This window comes from Ammospiza nelsoni, chromosome 16 (genome assembly GCF_027579445.1).
Source record: "Ammospiza nelsoni isolate bAmmNel1 chromosome 16, bAmmNel1.pri, whole genome shotgun sequence".
Taxonomy (NCBI): domain Eukaryota; kingdom Metazoa; phylum Chordata; class Aves; order Passeriformes; family Passerellidae; genus Ammospiza; species Ammospiza nelsoni.
This window is the reverse complement of record NC_080648.1, coordinates 5,481,265-5,500,265: the sequence shown is the minus strand read 5'-3', so window position 1 is coordinate 5,500,265 and position 19,001 is coordinate 5,481,265. Positions and strand designations below refer to the sequence as shown.

Here is a 19,001-nt window from a genome sequence, read left to right as displayed (position 1 = left end):
AGTCATACCTGCCTTGGGGTTTCATTCCACTTGGTGGAGAAATTTTGGGAACAGGAGACTTTGGACAGTCTGTAAATGAAGCCTGGGCACTGTTAGTCACTCCTGTCTGCCACGTATGGCTCTATCAAGCTGTTAGTCCTGAGCCCTTTCATTCACCAGCAGAGAGATTTGCTGCCCTAGCAGAGGTGTGAATGCGACAAAGTCACAGATGCCATCTGTTGTGCCAAGTGTGTGCCCCCAGTCTGCAGGAGGTGTGCTGTGTGGTGGTTGGCACTTACCTTCCTCTACATCACACCCTCCCCCATGCACAGGGCTCCTTCTCAGCTTCTGGGATTTCTCAGCACCTCTGCTGGCACCAGGCAGAGACCAGGCTATGCTGGCACCAGGTGTAGGAGGCAGGTGGTGTGAGGTGCTCTGTGGGGTGCTGTGTGTGCTGATCTTCTGCCTTAAAAGATCTGTCAAGGTACAAAGAGAGCACTGACAGAAGCCATTATTCTTACCACAAGCAGGAAGGGCACCTTACAAAAAGCTCTCTCCCTTAGAATGGTTAGTTGTCAAGCTGCAGTTTAGCTTCTGTGGCTTCTGACTTCCAGAGTCAAAGTTTCCAGACCCCTCAGCCCTGCAGCTGAAACGGAGGTCAGTCAGGATAAGAAATTCCTCCTGGAAACACAAACAATTCTTCTCCATTATTCACTTAGGTGCAAAATCCAGAGCACAAGTGTGAGCTCAAGGCTGATAAAATGATGAGAGCTGCTGCCAAGGATGTGCACAGGCTGCGAGGGCAGAGTCGAAAGGAGCCTCTGGAAGTGCAGTCATTCAGGTAATCCTAGGTAAAGGGGAGGAAAAATTGACTACTACCATGATTTCTCTGTGGGTGACTGAGATGCTGATGAGGAAGACTGATCTCTGCAGAAACTGTTGTGCTTAAATAAGAGCTTCTGTATTTTCATATCCAAGTATAAGGTGTGACTCGGTGGAATTAGTTGCAGCACTGCACATGATCAAGGCAAGCAGCATCCTCCAAGTCATTCCCTACCTGGCAACAAATTCTGTAACACACAAGCAGCCCTTTGCTTCCCTAAGTAACAGACCCAGAAAAGAAAAAGCCCTGAAATGGCTTTTGGTAAGGTCAGCATTGTGGCTTTAACTCATCTGATAAGTAAATAAAAGGTGTAGGTTGTGAGAGGATGTACATCTGCTCCCTATGGGGACAGCTGGTGGGGTAAATTCTCCTGTGGACATTTCTGGCAGAATTTCTGTTGCATTAACAACTGATCATCTTCTTTCAGAGAGAAAATGGCATTTTTCACACGGCCAAGAATAAACATCCCAACGCTCTCTGCGGACGATGTGTGATCACCATAAAGTATTTGCTTTCTGGACAATTCTACAAATGCAGATTGGGTTTTGAAGTTATTTATGTGGTATTATGAAGGTACCAAGGCATTTGTATATTAGAGCTTTTGTCAGTATGTGGATGTTTTGAAGATTTTTAGGTTAAAGTTATATCATCACAGAAACCAGCATTAAAGTGACAAGATTGTATAGTTTGTATATTTAGGAATGTATTTTTGGGAAATAGAATTTTAAATAAGAACAAAATGCAGCGTAAGGTGCTGTTATTCTTAAATAATGCTGTTTAGACTTTTTGTACAGCTCTACCTTTTAGAGGTTTTACTGCAATAAAATAAATTTGAAGGAACCTCACCCCTACCTTCTATGATGTTCTGCATCGGACTCTCCTCTGAGTGATGTATTTTGTACCCTGTGGGGAATGCTGGGAGCCAGCTGGGACTCCCAAGTGCTGTGAACGAATTCTCTGTGAGCTGTGAAGCATTTTGTGTTTCCTGCCAGGTCATAAAAGTAGGTGTGAAGTTCAGAATACTTGCACTTTTAACGTTTGTACTACAGCTCATGTCTGTAATGGGTCTGTTAAGGTAACGTGGGGAGCCCATTGAAACCACTGCTGTGGGAGGAGGGCTGCAGGTTTAAAGTCCATTTTAGGTTTTTCCAATAAAGTGACCTTTCTGGACAAACCTGCCTTCTTGTTTTTTGTCTTGAGTGAATCTTCTCATCCCCTGGCACCTAAACTGGGGTTCTCTTGTGTTGCCAGCTGGAAGCATATAGCTTTTCACATCTTGTCACAGGAGATGCTGTAATGGACACATTTCATATAATCATGGAATGTCCTGAGCTGGAAGGGACCCGCAGGGATCATCTAGCCCTATCCCTGCACACACAGACACCCCAACAATCCCCCCTGGGCCATTCCCTGGGAGCCTGGGCAGTGCCAGCACCCTTTGGGGAACCAGAACCTTCCCTGATCTCCGGCCTCAACCTCCCTGACATAGTCCAGCCGTTCCCTTGGGAAATCGCTGGTTTTCCTCCCTGCTGGACATTCCCTGTGCCCATTCTGTACCCACCTGCTGGGGAGGGGACACTCAAAGTGCTGGGTGGTGACATGGAATGGGGAGGGTGTGGGGGTGCTCTTCCCTCTTTCCTTCTGCCTTCTTTTCTCTTTCCCTTTCCCGTTCCCTTTCCATTCCCCCTTTCCCTTTCCCGTTCCCTTTCCTGTTTGTGAAAAACGCCAATCACTTGTTTTTAAAATTTTAAAAGTTTAATAGTAATAAAATTGTTATAAAAATAGTAATACAATTAGAGTAACAATAATTTGGACAATTTGAATTAGGACAATATGAGACAATAGAGACAAAGAGTTATGGACGTCCAGGTACCTTTTTCTGGGCAGCACGAGCCCGAAAAAGTCACCTGTGAACAAAGGATTAACCCTTAAAAACAACAGCACAGTCATACACCTCATACATGATGCATAAATTCCATTCAAATACAGGATTCTGTCCGGGCATCGCCAACTTCTTCCTCTGAATACTAACAGCGCCTTCGAGGCGGGAAAAAGTTAGTTTCTTCTGATAAGAGGGCAATAAATTCTCTTTCTCTGAAAGATTCAGGTGTCCTGTGGCTGCTATCTCACTGCGAGTCCTTTCTTTAAAAAAAGTATCCTACATAGAATCGTTTCTATTTTAACAATTTTTATAACCTAAAACTATATTTAACACAGTACTTAAGAGAATTAATCCAGCATTACTTAAAACACAACACATATAATATTCATTTTAATATTTGCGAAAAGCCAATCATAAAATGCATGCGTTTTTCACACCGTTCCCGTTCCCCTCACGCCGCAGGTGTCCAGGCCGCCCCCGTTCCCAGGGCAGCCGTGCCGGGCCGGGCCGCGCCGCGCCGTGCCGTGCTGTGCCGTGCCGGGCCGTGCCGTGCTGTGCCGTGCTGTGCCGTGCCGGGCCGTGCCGTGCTGTGCCGTGCCGGGCCGTGCCGGGCCGTGCCGTGCTGTGCCGGGCCGGGCCGGGCCGCGCCGCGCCGTGCCGTGCTGTGCCGTGCCGGGCCGTGCCGGGCCGTGCCGTGCCGTGCCGGGCCGGGCCGGGCCGCGCCGCGCCGTGCCGTGCTGTGCCGTGCCGGGCCGTGCCGGGCCGTGCCGGGCCGTGCCGTGCTGCCCCTCCGGGTTCCTCCCCGCCGCCCGGGGGCGCTGCAGGCGCGGCCGCGCCGCTCCGGCCGCTTTCCGGTTCCCGCGTTGCCGGTCCCGGTTCCGGCCGCCCGAGGATGGAGGCGCGCGTGGCGCAGTCCGCGGCGAGGCTGGCGCGGCAGGTGCGGGGCCGGGCCGGGCCGGGCGGGACGGAACAGGACGGGACAGCCGGGCACGGCACCGCACGGACCGGGACAGCCCCGACCGGCACAGCCGCGGGGCACAGGTGGCGGGCGAGCCCCGGGAGCGCTCCCCGGTACCGAAGCCCGCGCAGTGCCGGCAGCCCCGGCGGGTGGGTGGGCACCGCGGGAGCGGGAGCTCTGTCTGGGAAGGGAACGCGGAGAGCGGGCAGGGCTGAGGGGCTTCCTGGGCTGCTCCCGTCGGTGCCGGGCTGAGGGCTGGGCTCCATTGCTGCCCTGTCTCACACCCAGGGCGGGATCGCGGCAGCGTTCCGAAAATGCTTCCAGAGCCGTCAGCAGAACCTGGTGTCACCGCCCCGGTGCCGTGTGTGCCGTGCTCTGGCCGGGCAGGGATCGCCCGGCGGGTCCCGGAGCCCTGGGCAGCCGGGGAGGGATGCGCCTCCTGTGTGCTGGCACGCTGGTTAACAGCTTTGCTGCAGCCACAAGGTGCTTATGATTGGGAAAATGTGGTGACACCTCTGCCTTTTCAGTGACCGTAGTAATAGAAAATAGAACTGCCAGGTCTGTCCTGGTCAATGACCGGTACTGACAGTGGGTGCAGAGGCAGCTTCAGGAAAGCTGTGACTCCTCCAGGGTCACTTCTCCTGCCTTGCCCATTGCCTCAGGAGCATCCAGCTGAGAGCTCCTGGACTTTGGCCTTTGGGTTCTTGCCTGCCATACTTGTGTGCTCTTGAGCAACTTTGGAGTGTGCTTCCTGCTCACAAATATATGACAGGCAATGAGATCTTAAATCTGGCAGTTGAATCTCTGCAGCTCCTTGCCTTTGATTTTCCCTTTGTCCTTTGTTGCTGCTAGGAGAGGAAGGACATCTCAGGTATTCTGGCGAGGTGGTTCTCCCTTTGTTGTTGTCGCTGCTGTTTGATCAGCAGTCCCTAAGCAGGTTCCAGGCACTGGAAGCAGAGCAGGAGGGAGCAGGAGTGTTCGACTCCAGGAGGCCATGCAGAATTACTGAGCCTCACTCTGCCTGTCACTCCAAGCCACATGCTCCCTGTTTCCAGCTGCAGCATGCCCTGGAGCCTGTGGGGAGCCAGCCTGCAGGAAAATAACCCAACAAAGAGCAAGCAGTGTGTGCTCAGCCAGCTCAGCAGGGCTTGGCAGAGTAGGAGTAGAGATAAAATTGAGCAGGATGCAAGAAGGGGAAGGAAGAGAGGTGTTCTGCTCCCTTTGCCATGCTCTCTCAGGCCATTTTCTCTCCTTTATGATTTTTTCTTTTGCTGAGAAAAGTTGTATCATGTTAAAGCCCAGAGACAGAAGCCTGTGCAAGTTTCATGTTACCCACCTGCTAAAGTAGGGTTCTTGGAAGACAGTCTTATGTGCTAAGGAAAAATGTAAGGATGATTTTGGTCCTTTGAAAAAGCTGTAGTTTTTTTGTATTCACAGGTGAGGGGAAGATTTCTAGTACTGAGCTGAGCAAAGAGCCCTTGGAGATGTCAGCATGGCCTCATGTAATTCCCACAGCTCCTCATGAGGTGGTCATCAGGTATGACCCTTTACTGACAAGTTGTGCTAGAGAGTGCAGGTAGAATAAACCAGGAGGTGACACCTCCTGACCTGAACAGCAGCTTTTCCCTTCCTTTTCTCAGTCACACATCTTTTAGATCAGAGGTGTATTGGCATTGTCTCTCTTCCTCACTTGGATGGTACCATGAGAGAGGAGTTGTTACAAGGCTTAGCTGAAGTTTTGTAGAGTGGTTTGTTTTTTAGGAAGAATGTAGCATTCATATCCTTTCAATAACATGTAGCATTCACAGATCTTTGCTAGAGAATTAACTTTATCACAGGGTGCTGTGGTGAGAGGCATTTCTGGTGTAAACATCTGAAGACCTTTTTTCCAGGCAAGCTCAACAACATGGTTATGGGTGTAGGAGTCACAGACTCATGGCATACCTCAAGTTGGAAGAGACCCATGGATCATCAAGTCCACTTCCCCACTCCTCACAGGATTATCTAAAACTAAACCATATTGTTAAGAGCATATTCCAGATGCTCCTTGAACCTTGGCAGGTTTGGTGCCACAACCACTTCCCAGGAGAGGCTGTTTCAGTGCACCAGCACCCTCCCAGTGAGGAACCTTTCTGAACCAGTCTGAACTTCCCTTGACACAGCTGCATTCCATTTTCCTGTCTCCTGTCACTGCTCTCCGGAGAGAGGAGAGTGCTGAGTGGTGTTCCCAGAGCAGGGGTGCCCCCATTGCCAGTCTGGAGATGAAAGCTGTGCTCAGCTGTGTGGCTGTCCCAGCCCAGCTGCTGAGATCTCAGCCCCATCAGTTCTGGAAGCATTGCTGAGTTCAGGCTTTTCTGCTGGGTCCTTTTGAATGAAGACTTCATTTCATCATCTTTATAAGCTGTTGATGAGCACAATATAAGGGAGACTGAAATGGCAGCAGCAGCACTGGGGTAGGCAGCTTGGCCACCATGGTGAAACCTTTTGCTCTCAGTTCACGCTCAAGTAACAGCATAAGGACTCCTGATGGAAATTTCTGAAGAAGGGGAGCACTAAACAGGAGAGAAAAATGTGACAGTCTGGGCTTGGCCACATCTGAAATGGGGCCATCCTGAATGCCTCCAGGTGCCAGTGCTGGGAATTGGCTGGTTTGATGCAGTCATGGGAAAAAAGTAGATGAGACTTGCTGAACTGTGGCAGTATTTTAGAGTTTTTCATCTCCTGGCCAAATCCAAGTGATGACAGTCACCCTGTAAAGGAGCTCTTTGGGCCACATGTCTGCCCAGGGGTGGGTGATTCCTGGCACTGTGGTTCTGGCTTCTGACCCTGCACATGGATAAACCTCTTGCCTTGTCCTCACCTCTGGTGTAACAGGATGGAAAGAACATCTGGTGGGTTACTGGTCATGTCACCTCCTGTGAGTCCTCCCTTGGGTGGCCAGAGGTGTTTGTGATTATGTAGGAAAATCCAACTCAGATTCCTCTTTGGTAAAGCTTGTCAGTGGTACTGAAAAAACCCAGTTATAACTTGTGTGGAGTCTTCTAATGCAGGAGGAGCATTGTGAGCTGCTGGTTGGCTTGGACCTGCAGAGATTTTAGTTTCAAAAGCAGAATGTGATTTTCTGGTTCTGGAGAATGTTTGCCTTCGATGCAGAACTGTCCTTGGGGACCTGGAGCCCTGTCCTGAGGCTGGTGACTTCACTAGAGGGATGATAATATGTGTGGACACAGAATTTACAGATTATGTGATATTAGGGGCTGAAGATACCTTTGCACTTATGTTTAAAGCACATTCTAGGCTTGGGGGATGATTTATGTATGTCACTGTAATGGCACTGAAACTTAGAGTGACACAGCTGTAAAAACACAGTGAAATCTCCTGTGCTGATTTTTAACTTGAAGTATAGAAGATTTTACAAATGGGTCTATGTGAAATGCTACCAAATCAGGCAAGGAAGAAAAGTTGAAAATGAACAAATCTATTTGCTGTTGCTTATGGGGGAAAGTTTGTGTATTTATGTAAATGACAGAAAAATTGATTTTTGGGACACCTGCCTTGAGTTTTGTAAAGAAAAACTGAAATGGGACTATTTGAAGTGAGTTGCTTATAAGGTACAGCTGTGCTGTTCAGTGATTTTAGTTGTGTAAAGGCCAAACCAGAGGATTTGATATAGATTTGGGGTTTTTTTCTCAAAGTCCTGTTTCTTCACATCCAAACTACAGGAAGCAGCATTGTGTTCTCCTCTGTAGCAGAGGAGACCTTGAGGTTGTAACAGAAGTGTGCCATAAACTGAAGCACACCTGAAGACTGACCTCAAAGGTACTGATTTTCAGCTTGGCCCACAAATAGGCCAATCTTTAGATTGTTTTGCCTCAGCCTGGGTTTTTGAGCATGTGCAGTTACAGCAGCATTCCTGCGAGTTGTTGTTCAGGTGAATGTACAAGACCAAGAGATTCAATGGCCCAATTTTTTTTCCTAATTAAATAGTCTGATTGTTTGAAGAGCAGCAAAGTAAATGAGTCCTTTTTGATAAGGTTTGGTGGCCTGCAATAATAGCCTGAGCTGCTTCCTGCTGTGGAAGTGCTGGCAGAGGAGAGCCTGGCTGAGGGAGCCAAGGGGGTGACAAGCCAGGGTGGGCAGTGCTCACTGCCCCTCCATAGCAGCACCAAGGCCCTCAAACCTTCAGGAGCCTCCAGCATTGTGTCAGAGCCAGCCTTGTGGCTCAGGGCACAAAGCCTGGTATGGGGAGGACAAGAGATGGACAACAGAGATGAAACTTCAGCTGTTTGGTTTCTCTAGGGTGTGGGGTGAGGAAGATTCCTGCTCCTTGCAGCAGCTTCAAACCTTTTTGCTGCTGACAGATTGTTCTGAGTTGGGGCTGTGACGTCTGGTGGGACACAGGGAAGTGTGTTTGGAGCATAGAGGCCCTCCTGAAATTCCCAAGTGCTCCTGAATGCCTTGTGTCAGTTTTAAGGGAGAAGACATACATTTCCTTCCTGGACAGGGCAGGAAAGGTTGTGTGGCCAGGTGGAAGTGGGTGCACCCTGCAGAAATGCCCCTGTGGAGCAGCACACTACTTTGGCATTCCTGTCTCTGGGTGGGGTTTGAGCTTGTCTTTCCTCCTTTGAAGCTGTGGCCTGTGAGATGGTGAAACAGGCTAAAGGGAATTTTGAGTCAAATAATTTGATATCTTTGTTAAAGCTGGAGAAAGTGCTTATTTGGGGACTATCTCATTAGCCTATCTTGTTGTCATTCTTGTACTTCTTTCTTGATATTTTCTCACTGCCTTTTTAAAGAGTATTTCAGAATCCTTGGTTTTTCACACAACTAGAAACAATCTTCAAATATTATTTGGAATTAATCACCTTACATGTCATTGCTGTTACCTTTCCAAGGCAAACTAGCACTGTGCCTGAGATCTTGCAGCTCCTCACCTCCTGTCCCCTCTCCAGGAATTACTGTGTGACAACTCAAATTTCTTTTCAGGAAAACGAGATCAAGTTGTTAAGTGCAGAAATTGAGCGTCTGAAGAACTTTGGGTGCTTGGGAGTCTCCCCGAGTTTGGAAGGGCTGCGAGACGAAAACGCAAAACTCAAGTACCGGCTAAACTTCCTGAAGAAGGTAAGGGAATCAAAAATCATTGCTGGACCTTGTGGGTTTTTTTGTTGTCATTAGGACAAGCTAAATAAGTGGTGATGTGTGACAGCATGCTGGCTCTGCATTCTGACACGTTAATTGGTGACACATCAGATATTTCTTGATTCTTTGAACAAGAATCTGTTTTATGGAAGATGTCAGTAGATCAGTAAGCCCACATGGTTATATCTTGGGCAGTTTTTGACCAGGTGGCCCAGCTGAGATCTGTCCCAGGCTCACTAGCACAGGTGTGAGAAGTAATGCAGCCCTGCAGTCAGGGGAAGGTTTGTGCTGGGAGGTTCAGCAGGAGAATAATGTGATTTTTATGTTGTATACATTGCTCCTGTGCCTAGAGGTGTCAGCCAAATCTGTCAGCTGTGCTTTGCCAGGCAGCCAAGGAGAAAAGTGGGATGTAACAACTCCTCAGATGTTGGGAAATTAGCCTTCTGGATTTTGGTGGTTTTCTTTTTCAGAGCCTTCAAGAGGAAAGAAGTAAATCAACCAAAAGCATGATTAATATCAACAGCTGTCTCCAGGAGATCTTTGGAGCTGCCATTCAGGCTGCCTACCCAGACTTAGAAAACCCTCCTCTGGTGGTGACACCCAGTCAGCAGCCCAAATTTGGGGATTACCAGTGTAACAGTGCCATGGGCATATCACAGGTAAATGATGTAAACATTTTTAACAAAGAAGCCAAAATGGGGATGTTGTCTGTTGGAAGCTAAGGGATAGTACAGTGAGAGGTGCAATATGAGACTTGTTCTGGGCTGAGAATTGAGTGAGTATTGAATGGCATTTTAAAGGAAGCATTGGCCTTTACAGAGCTGGCCTTTAAACCTCTGTTCAGCTGCCTGGTATGAGGGAGTTAATGTGCGTGGCACAGAAAATCTGCTTGGTTCGTGGGATCTAAATCAAATCAGGATTTAAGTGCTGCATCGATTTACTAATGATGTGCAATTAACTACCAATTAGTGAGTTGTATGTTTGGAACTGAAAACAGCAAAACAATAAATCATGATTCTAGAGAATTGCAAAATCTTGAGAAACACCTGCATACCTCTAACTGCTCTTCTCTAGTGCCAGGAAAGTGTAATATATCCACATTTTTGTGTGCACATACCCCCTTCTCACAGGGCAGGTGACAAAAGGACATCTCCAGCTGCCCCTCTGGGCTCACACCTCCCATTGCTGTGGGTGCTGTGGTTTCCTCCTGCCCACAGACACACACAGCAGAGCAAAGGGGCCCAGGTGCTGCCCTGTGTGCTCTGTTGAGTTTGGATCCATGTGTCTTACATCCCTAAGTGCCCTCCCTGAGCTCCAGCCAGAAGGCTCTGGGCATTGTCAGGCCTGGGTGTGCTCAGGAAGTGCTTTCTCAGAGCCCAGCCAGGTGTGGATTGCTGTTCAGGCACTACCCTTCACACTCCTCTGGCTCAGTCCTTTATTTAGCATCTCTTGCTAATTCCCTGGGTACAGGCAGCTTGACCAAAGAGAACCTAAATAGAATCAGAGACACTTCAGCAGTTGCTCAGCCAGCTCAGTGGGCCGGGACTGTGCTGAAGTAAATCCAGGAGGTGTGGGAGAAAGAAGGTGTAGTGTGTTCTAACTTGGGTGCTGAAACACCCAAACTTTCAGTGCACTGATGCCTTTGGGTGACTAAGTAGACACTTTGTAATTACAGATCTTTTATTTGGCAATCTAAACAAAGCAACTCCTCTTTTTACACCTCCTGTTGTCAGTTAACCTTTATTAACCCATTAGACTGGCAGTTGTGACACTGAACTTGTCCTGCCACTGGTGGAGCTCTGCTGTCCCAAGTTGTCCCCGTGCAGTGAGCGTGGCTGGGGCAGCAGGGGCACCATACGTGCCAGGCAGCAGGCTCTGGGCTGCGGTGCCAGGCAGAACTGCCCTCCCAGGGCCCGTGTCTCCCCTCAGTCTCATTAGCATGTTGTCAGTGTGGTGCCACCTTGGGTGACTGCACTGCCACTTCCTGACCGCCGCCTTACCCCAATTAACTCGCAGTCGGGATGCTCGGGCAGCCCAGGCTTCCCAGCACGGCGTGGCTCACGTAACTGGGTGTCTGATCAGTCCCCTTCCAGCCAGGGCTCGAGTTCCAGGCTGTCAGCTGTGCTGGTGGAAAGAGTTCCTAGTGCTGGCCTTGGCTGAGGAGTTTGTTCCTGGGCAGGCAGGGAGTGCACGGGGCTGGGGCTGTGCTCACACAGGCAGTGTGTCAGCATGGCAGAGCCAGGGATGAGAGCAGCAGCTTGGGACTTTCTGTCAGCCTGTTTTAGGGGCTTGGCTGTGGTGCAGGTCTTCACAGGGTGTCCCCCAGGCAGAACACGGGTCAGGGTCACTGGGACTGCCAGCAGAGTGGGAAGTGCCCTGACTGGGGCAGCACTGGTACGTGCCAGGCAGCAGCCTCTCCCTGCAGGCTGCTGATGTGGAAAGGACCCTCACAAATGCCTGTTGTTTTCCTGGCAGCTCATTAGCATATTAATGCTTGGGACTTCAGCCAGGAGCTCCAACAGGAGTGTGGTAGCCATTTCTGGAATGGTTCACATAACGTGCCTGTAATCTGGTGTAACATGCCCATAAACTGGGTTTGCATTTATTTTTCCTGTAGTTTACACTTTGAGTAACACTAAAGCTACTGAGGTTTGTTTTTCTTGCCCTTTTTTAAGCCTTTACCATCTTGTAAGGATCCTGTGTATGACAGGTTAAACAAAACTGAAACTTTAGTAGAAATACATTTTAAAGCAGACTGTAAATTAGCAAATTAGCAAATACAAGCAGTGAGTGTAAATTCTGAGTTGACAAAGAGCTCCATCATCTTTGTGGCCTCAGTGGGATTGTTTTCAAACACATCACAGTAATACCAGAAAATCGTGTGCTCAGAAACAAATACTTGTGTTAATTTTATACAAGTGTGAATGTAGTGTTTGGCATGGGATGGGTTGGGCTAGCTTACAGAATCCTCCTAAAGGGTGTTTATGTAAGATTTACAAAAAGCTATGTGAGAAGATGCTTTGGGAATGGACAGGGAAGTTGTGTAGTTGGACTAGGTGATCTTCAAAGGTCTGTTCCAACTCAAACCACTCTGATACTATCATTGTATGTAAACTTGTGTCCTGTTCTTTGAGTTCCTCACAGTGGGCTGCTCATGTCTCCAGGGGAAAAGGAAAACTACTTTAACAGCAGTTTTTCTGATGCTCTTTGAAGAAAATTGGGTAGTGCTGGGATTATCTTTGTTTGCTTGGGTTGTTGGATTTTGTTTATTTATTCACTTATTAATCTATTCACTTATTTATTTATTAAGCTTGAGACTAAGACAGGACTGAAGGCAGTTTGCTTTGGCTGTGTTTAATCATAAATAAACAGACCTGCTCTGAAACCACACTCAGCATCTGCTGGAGGCACAGTTCAGAACTTCAAATGTGAATGCTGGCAGAGCTGAGGACACCCATGAGACTGATCAACAGGATTGTGAAGCATTGAAGGACTGTGCCAGCTATGTTGCTTTTTAAAGGGTTTGTCCCTTTTTACTAGCTTAGAAAAACATAAATTTACCAAAGCACTTAGCAGGTTTTAGAAAAAAGGCTTGGAGATTTTCTTCTGACATAGAAAGAAGGAGGAGGTCTGAGCAGGAGGAGGTGAATGTTGGGTCCAGTCAGGTTTGTGCTGTGGAGAACTGATCTAATCTGTAAAACTGGCTAGAGATGTTTCTCTTTGTGTGCATCTCTGTATTATGAAGGACCATGAGGATGTTTCAGTGCTTCAGTATCTGTGATGTTTTGCTTAGAGGACTGAATTTTCCTTGATCTTTGTTGTGTTCCAGATACTGCTCAAAACCAGGGAACAGAAGGTTAGCCCACGAGAAATTGCAGAGAAAATAGTAAAAAACATTCCTGCCAATGAATGCATTGACAAGGTTGAAATTGCTGGTCCTGGTAAGATACTTTCATTTTACACACTTTGTATGTCTTAAAGCAAAAAGGGCAGTTGTATTGTGAGAGGGAAGCTGAGTTGAATTCTAGTGTTTTGTGCTTTAAAACTGCAGTTTCACAGTGGATTAGCTTCTTCTGTCTTGGTGAGCTTTGTAGCACTCAGACTTGTGCAGCAGCAGAGAATCTACTTCTGTATTAAAATTGGCAGGTATGATGATGAGCCCTTTAATTAGCAATTTGTCCACTGATCCTTAAGGGAGCAGCTTTTCCTCTTTCAGTATTGGTGATGGGAAGAAAGCCACAGTCAGGAAATCACAGCAAAAATGGACAGCCCTTCTTGCTGTTGCTCGCATGGTGAGGAGACCTTGTCCTCTCAGAACTGAGAAGCTGGAGTAGCATGGAGGTTATTAATTACTGCATTTGTTTTGTCCCTGATACCCAGGGAAAAATAAAAGGACTCATATTCCTTAGGGCTTCAGCACAAACACAAAAATCCCCTGGCACAGCCCTTTTAGAGCTAGAGCTTGTTCATTGGCTCTGTGAAGCAGGAGAAGTAAGACAGTGTCATACCATGAACATGAATTATCCCAGATGAAACTATATGTTTTAGTATATTAATTTTTAATAAAATATAAAGCAGGATTTGGTTTTGCATTCTGGAAACCAAATGACTTATTTTCTCACAAAAAATAGTTTCTATAAATTGATTGTTGAGTGACAGTGTACAAAAGGAGTTATGTCAATGGTGTAGCTTGCAGCATCTGACTCCTGCAGTAAAGGCTGTAGTGATGTGAACAGGCTCTTCTAATCTGGGAACAGAAATTGTCTTCAAGTGACAGCTTTGTTGTCCTGTGACTGAAAAATGTTTTGTCAAGCTGACTTGATGTGCTCTTGTGCTTGATGCATGAAAACAGAAATCTGGGGGGGAAGGATACAAAAAACAATCTGAGGCACTTCTGCAGCCCCAGCACTCACTGCTGGTTTTTTTCTGCAAAGGTTTTATCAATGTCCACTTGAGAAAGGATTTTGTGTCGAAGCAGCTGAGCAGTTTATTGATCAATGGAGTTCAACCACCAGCTATTGGCAAAAGGAAAAAGGTACAGCAGTAAGCACACAGCCACCTTGCTACAGTGGAGATGTTCTGGACTGCAGTGTCTTTTAAATTCCCCCCTGAAGGGATGTGCTGAGCAGATGTCCATGTCAGCAGGGTGTTAGAGCAGAGTATGTGGGATGTGGCAGAGGAACTGGGGGCCATGGGGTGGATCACCTGTAGTTGCTGTGGTCTCTGGTGGCTGAGGGATGGGGCTCCCTCAGGGTGGTGCCCAGGTCACTCTGGGAGTGATCCCTGACCCTCAGCTGTGCTGCACAACGCTCACTGTGATGTTCCTGCTCAGGGTCAGCAGGGGTGATTCTCCTTCCCACTGCTCCCCCTAACAAAACCCAGATCAAACACATGAAGGTGTGGGAATGGCCTTTCATTCCTGTGTTCCTTTGGTTCTGTGCCCAAGGTGGTGGTGGATTTTTCCTCCCCCAACATTGCAAAGGAGATGCACGTTGGGCACCTGCGCTCCACCATCATCGGGGAGAGCATGTGCCGCCTCTTCGAGTTCGTGGGCTATGATGTTCTCAGGTGAGGCTCTGCCTGGTGTGCTGGGCTTGCTGGGCTCTTTGTGCAGTCCTGTCTCTCTCTTCTGCTCTGTATTTGTCTTAGTTTATAAGCACATAGCAAATAACCCTTTATGGGTAGTTGATACTAAGCAGAGCAAGTGTAGCAGGGTGAGGAATCAAGGTGAGCAGCAGCTTCAGTGCAGTGGAACTGGGGAGCGTGCCTGGGCTGGGTTTCTGGTATTATGTTTGTTTGGGTTTCTGGTATTATGTTTGGCATTATGTGTGTTTCTTTTAGAATATATATTTTTAAAATGTGTGTATTTTAAAGCATATATTTAAGAGATTATTATTACTATCTTCTTCAATTGTTCCAAGGTTGAACCATTTAGGAGATTGGGGCACCCAGTTTGGAATGCTCATTGCTCACCTCCAGGACAAATTTCCAGATTACTTAAGTGTTTCTCCTCCCATTGGGGACCTCCAAGCTTTTTACAAGGTATGTGTAGCAAAGCAGATTGAGGAGCTTTACAAATTGCAGCATAGTTTTGGAGAAATTAAAGAATTAAGTCACTGTTAGTAGATTATTGTGCTAACCAGCCATGGGGTGATGAATTGTGGTATCTGGTATTGAACTGTCTGTGTGAGGCATGATCAAAGGCCTTTGTAAGCACACACACAGCTTTTCTGTCAGAGATGAGCATATTGGAGAGCCTGTTCTGTGTGGTGGTTTGTTTCAGGGCAGAAAGCAGTGCTTTTCCATGTGTTTCCCTGCAGGAATCCAAGCAGAGGTTTGACACAGAGGAGGAGTTTAAGAAGAGAGCTTACCAATGTGTGGTGCTGCTGCAGAGCAAAAACCCTGACTTCATTAAAGCCTGGAATCTCATCTGTGATGTGTCACGCAGAGGTGACTTCACACATCTGGAATCATGTCTCAGCTGTACAGCAGTGTGGCTTTCCTCACTTTATGTCTGAGCACACCCTTCTGTTTTCCCTTGAAAATCACTGCCACACTGCTAAGAGCAGCTGAAAGCAAAAAGCCAGTACAACCAAAGTACTGGGCTGTCTTAAGTGGAGACTTGCAGCTAAATCTTTTTCTCTCCTGAGTCCTAGTCTGATGCCTTGACCAAGAAATGGATAATGCTTTTTTGGGTCTTGCTGTACCCACTGCTTCTGGTGGAACATGCCACTAGTTCTCACTATGTGCCTTTAATGTAAGTATTATGTTCTGTTTCCCTCAAGAATTCCAGAAAATCTACAACTGTTTGGACATCACAATCATTGAGAGAGGGGAATCCTTCTACCATGACATGATGAAAGACATTGTGAAAGAATTTGAAGATAAAGGTGAGGCTTTTGGTCTTGGATCAGAAGTTCTGCAGCTGTGAGGATGGGCATGGTGACCTCAATCCTATTCAGCAGGGCTTAGGGCTGATGCTTTTCAAGTTGCATCTTCCCCATCTTTGCTTTTTTCCTCAGCCACATTTCCTAAGAGGACATTTTGTGGCTTTTCCTCATTTCAGGAGGCCTAAATCTTTCTTGCTGATATCAAAAGCAGTTTACCTGTGATATTTGTAGGCAGTAGCACAGGGTACTACTGGAATTTATTGTATTCTGAGTAAAGAGTCAAGGAGCAATATATGACAGACTACCCAGTCTTAGTGTTGTGACTGTGGGGACTTTGTCTGAGAAGTCTCTGTGAAGACAGTGGGATTTTGGGATCACGTTGACTTTGAAACTGGCAAGAAGCCAAGTGCTGCATAAAAAGTCTCTGGTTTTATGTGTTCCTGTCTGGATTTTGCAGTTCTTGAGTCTCACCATCTCAAGTGTTCTGACTGTCTCGCCTCAGAAAGACTCTGTGCAGAGTCCTCATCATACCTCTGTACAGTTTCTGTTGCCTTTAATGCCATATTTTGTGATGGCTTTGTGGCTGTACAGGCAGATCTGGATGCAAATGATGGGAGTTTTTGAATTAGGTCCTTCCTGGTAAGGCCACATTTATGCAGATCTGGTCACTTGTGCATAGTTCTGGAACTGCTGGACAGAATGGGACTTGTGTTGACAAGGGAGTTCTCATTTAGGTATTTTCATATTTTTGATTATGTGAGTGTGTAGCCTTTTCTTTCTGGGGAAGAGCAGCAGGGAGGGGAGGTGTTGCTGCTGGCCCAGAAGCTCCCTGCTGTGGTTCACCACAGAATGTTTTCCGTGCTTTGGCAGGATTTGTGCAGGTTGATGATGGCAGGAAGGTCGTGTTCGTGCCGGGTTTCTCAGTCCCGCTGACAATCATGAAATCAGACGGGGGTTACACCTATGACACGTCAGACCTGGCTGCTCTGAAGCACAGGCTGTGTGAAGAGAAGGGTGACATCCTCATCTACGTTGTTGATAGTGGCCAGGTGAGTTCAGCACCCTCTGCTGTAACTGCTGGTGCTGGGCAGCACAAAGTGTGTGAAATGATGGATGTAGCAGTAACACAGGTAGAACACCACAGGGTCTTCAGTGTGGTTGGTGTATTTACTTCTTATCTGAGCAGTGATGGGAATCTGCCAGTTGCTGCTTCTGTAGAGCTGGAAATCTCTTGAAAAGGTCAAACTTTTCAAAGCAGAATTTGTCTGTGGAACTGGAAACACTTTAAGTCTTATTGTGAGAGCATCATTGTGGCTAGGATAAAGCTATGAAGAAACTGCACCCAGAGGAGTGGATTGAAAACCAGTTGTTGGTGTTTTATTTTCCTGCAGTCTGTGCATCTCCAAACAGTGTTTGCAGCTGGACAGATGATTGGCTGGTATGATCCCAAAGTCACCAGAGTGGCCCATGCTGCCTTTGGAGTGGTGTTGGGAGAAGACAAGTAAGTGTCTGGGTGTACTTTTTCCTCTGTCTGTACCTTGGAGAGAAAATTTGAGTGAATGCAGGAGATTTGCTCTCATTCACTGACAAATATGTATGTGGCACACCAAAATAAAGCCCAAAAGAAAGCACTGGTTCCTGTGCTGTTACCTGTAACTGTGTCATGGTGTTGTGTGTCATTGTCCTTGAGCCACACAGTCACTGCTGCTGTGGTCACATTCCCTCTCGAGCTTGGCTCTTGCTGCCTGGCACTTGGATTGGGTGGTGGAAGCTCATGTGGCACTGGGCGATGATGGCAGTGGTAAAGGCCATGATTTTCATTACTCTCTACCTCCATGGTAGATAAAACAAAAAGTTGGGAGAAGTCTGGTACTGCTGTTGTGTGCTGCTTAATGCCTGGAACTGGACAGTTCTCACTGTTGAGTCCCTTGTGGCCATTCCTGCTGACCATGCTGTGGGTGCTCTCTCATTTTTGGAGCTGTCCATGTGATGGCAATTCCTTCAATACAAAAAGATTTGCCATGTGCTGTTTCCCTAAGCTTGCTGGGCGCCAGGCAGAGGGTGGAAGTGTTTTGCCTGTTATGCAGGTGCTCATTTTGGCTGTGTGTTTTCAGGAAGAAGTTCAAGACTCGTTCAGGGGACACGGTGCGTCTCATAGACCTGCTGGAGGAGGGACTGAAACGAGCCATGGACAAGCTGAAGGACAAGGAACGGGACAAGGTACTTGTGACAGATTGCTTCTGTCCTGAGAACTTCCCAGATGTGTTCACAGACTTGTGGTCTCTGCATTGCTTAGTGAGATTCCTGTCTGTCTTGCTGCCTGCAGAGAACTGGGTAGTGTGGGACATGGAATGTAACAGAAAGACCAAGCACAGTGTGGGGCAGTGGAATTGGGAAGGGTAGTGTAGGGGGAAGGGAAAAGTCCCTTTTTAAACAGGAACATGAGGAAGCAAGATAAACAAAACCTTGAGAATCTCTAAAGGGCTCATAGGAGTCAGGCACAAAGTGCTTTGCCCTGCTGTCACTGTTCCAGCAGAGAGGGGTTTGTAAGTGTTTGGACTGACCAAAATGCTCCATAAGGGTAGGACAACCAACATTTGTTCCATGTACATGTAAGAAGCAGGAGCAGAGCACATCACAACTGGCAGGCTGTGGGGCACAGAGGTCCTGTGGGCTGTCAGGAGAGGGAGTCAGCCCTAACCTGGGCAGGGCTGTGGTGCCAGTGGATTGCAGAAGTGAGGGATGGATATGGAGTTGTCTGGTGCCCTGAGGCAGAGAAGTGTGTGTGAACTGAGCACCAGGTGGGTGAATGCCCTCAGCAGCCTGGGCTCTCCTCCTGAGCCCTGCTGAGAGGCCAGGCCTGTGCACTGTGCTTTATTCTTCCTCTTGACTCTTGTCTGTTTGCAAATTGCACCAGGTCCTGACACCAGAAGAGCTGAAAGCTGCCCAGACATCAGTGGCTTTTGGATGCATCAAATATGCAGATCTGTCCCACAACAGGCTCAATGATTACGTGTTCTCCTTTGACAAGATGCTGGATGACCGAGGGAACACAGCTGCCTATCTGCTCTACGCCTTCACACGCATCAGGTGAGAGGGGTGCTGGAGCTGCAGGAGCTGGTGCTCTCTGCAGCTGTGTCACAAAGGGACGTGTGGGCCAAGGGGTGACAGTCACACCAGTGCTGTTGGGGGTGTTTGTAAGAGAAGCCAGCTACACTGGTATGAACCACGGACAAGGTTTTATTTGTCATTGCACACGATGTGTCCAGT

The 19,001-nt window shown here is 47.7% G+C and overlaps 2 protein-coding genes across 3 annotated transcripts in view; both read left to right on the top strand.

The window, feature by feature from the left end:
- WWC1 (WW and C2 domain containing 1) overlaps positions 1–2,036 on the top strand; it is a 66,972-nt gene extending 64,936 nt beyond the window's left edge. Inside the window, exons 22-23 of the mRNA XM_059483755.1 lie at positions 699–820; positions 1,290–2,036. Coding sequence (XP_059339738.1) covers positions 699–820; positions 1,290–1,356 — 189 coding nt within the window. The 3' untranslated portion in view covers positions 1,357–2,036. The remainder of the gene's footprint in view (positions 1–698; positions 821–1,289) is intronic.
- Positions 2,037–3,621: 1,585 nt separating this feature from the next.
- RARS1 (arginyl-tRNA synthetase 1) overlaps positions 3,622–19,001 on the top strand; it is a 16,477-nt gene continuing 1,097 nt past the window's right edge. The window contains exons 1-14 of one of the 2 annotated variants that reach the window (XM_059483484.1): positions 3,630–3,681; positions 5,140–5,239; positions 8,689–8,823; positions 9,312–9,500; positions 12,671–12,782; positions 13,776–13,876; positions 14,288–14,409; positions 14,763–14,883; positions 15,162–15,291; positions 15,627–15,731; positions 16,602–16,780; positions 17,123–17,232; positions 17,846–17,951; positions 18,649–18,821. In XM_059483484.1, coding sequence (XP_059339467.1) covers positions 9,348–9,500; positions 12,671–12,782; positions 13,776–13,876; positions 14,288–14,409; positions 14,763–14,883; positions 15,162–15,291; positions 15,627–15,731; positions 16,602–16,780; positions 17,123–17,232; positions 17,846–17,951; positions 18,649–18,821 — 1,412 coding nt within the window. In that variant the 5' untranslated portion in view covers positions 3,630–3,681; positions 5,140–5,239; positions 8,689–8,823; positions 9,312–9,347. Of the gene's footprint in view, positions 3,682–5,139; positions 5,240–8,688; positions 8,824–9,311; positions 9,501–12,670; positions 12,783–13,775; positions 13,877–14,287; positions 14,410–14,762; positions 14,884–15,161; positions 15,292–15,626; positions 15,732–16,601; positions 16,781–17,122; positions 17,233–17,845; positions 17,952–18,648; positions 18,822–19,001 lie in introns of both variants that reach the window. The other variant, XM_059483483.1, reaches the window with a different exon arrangement.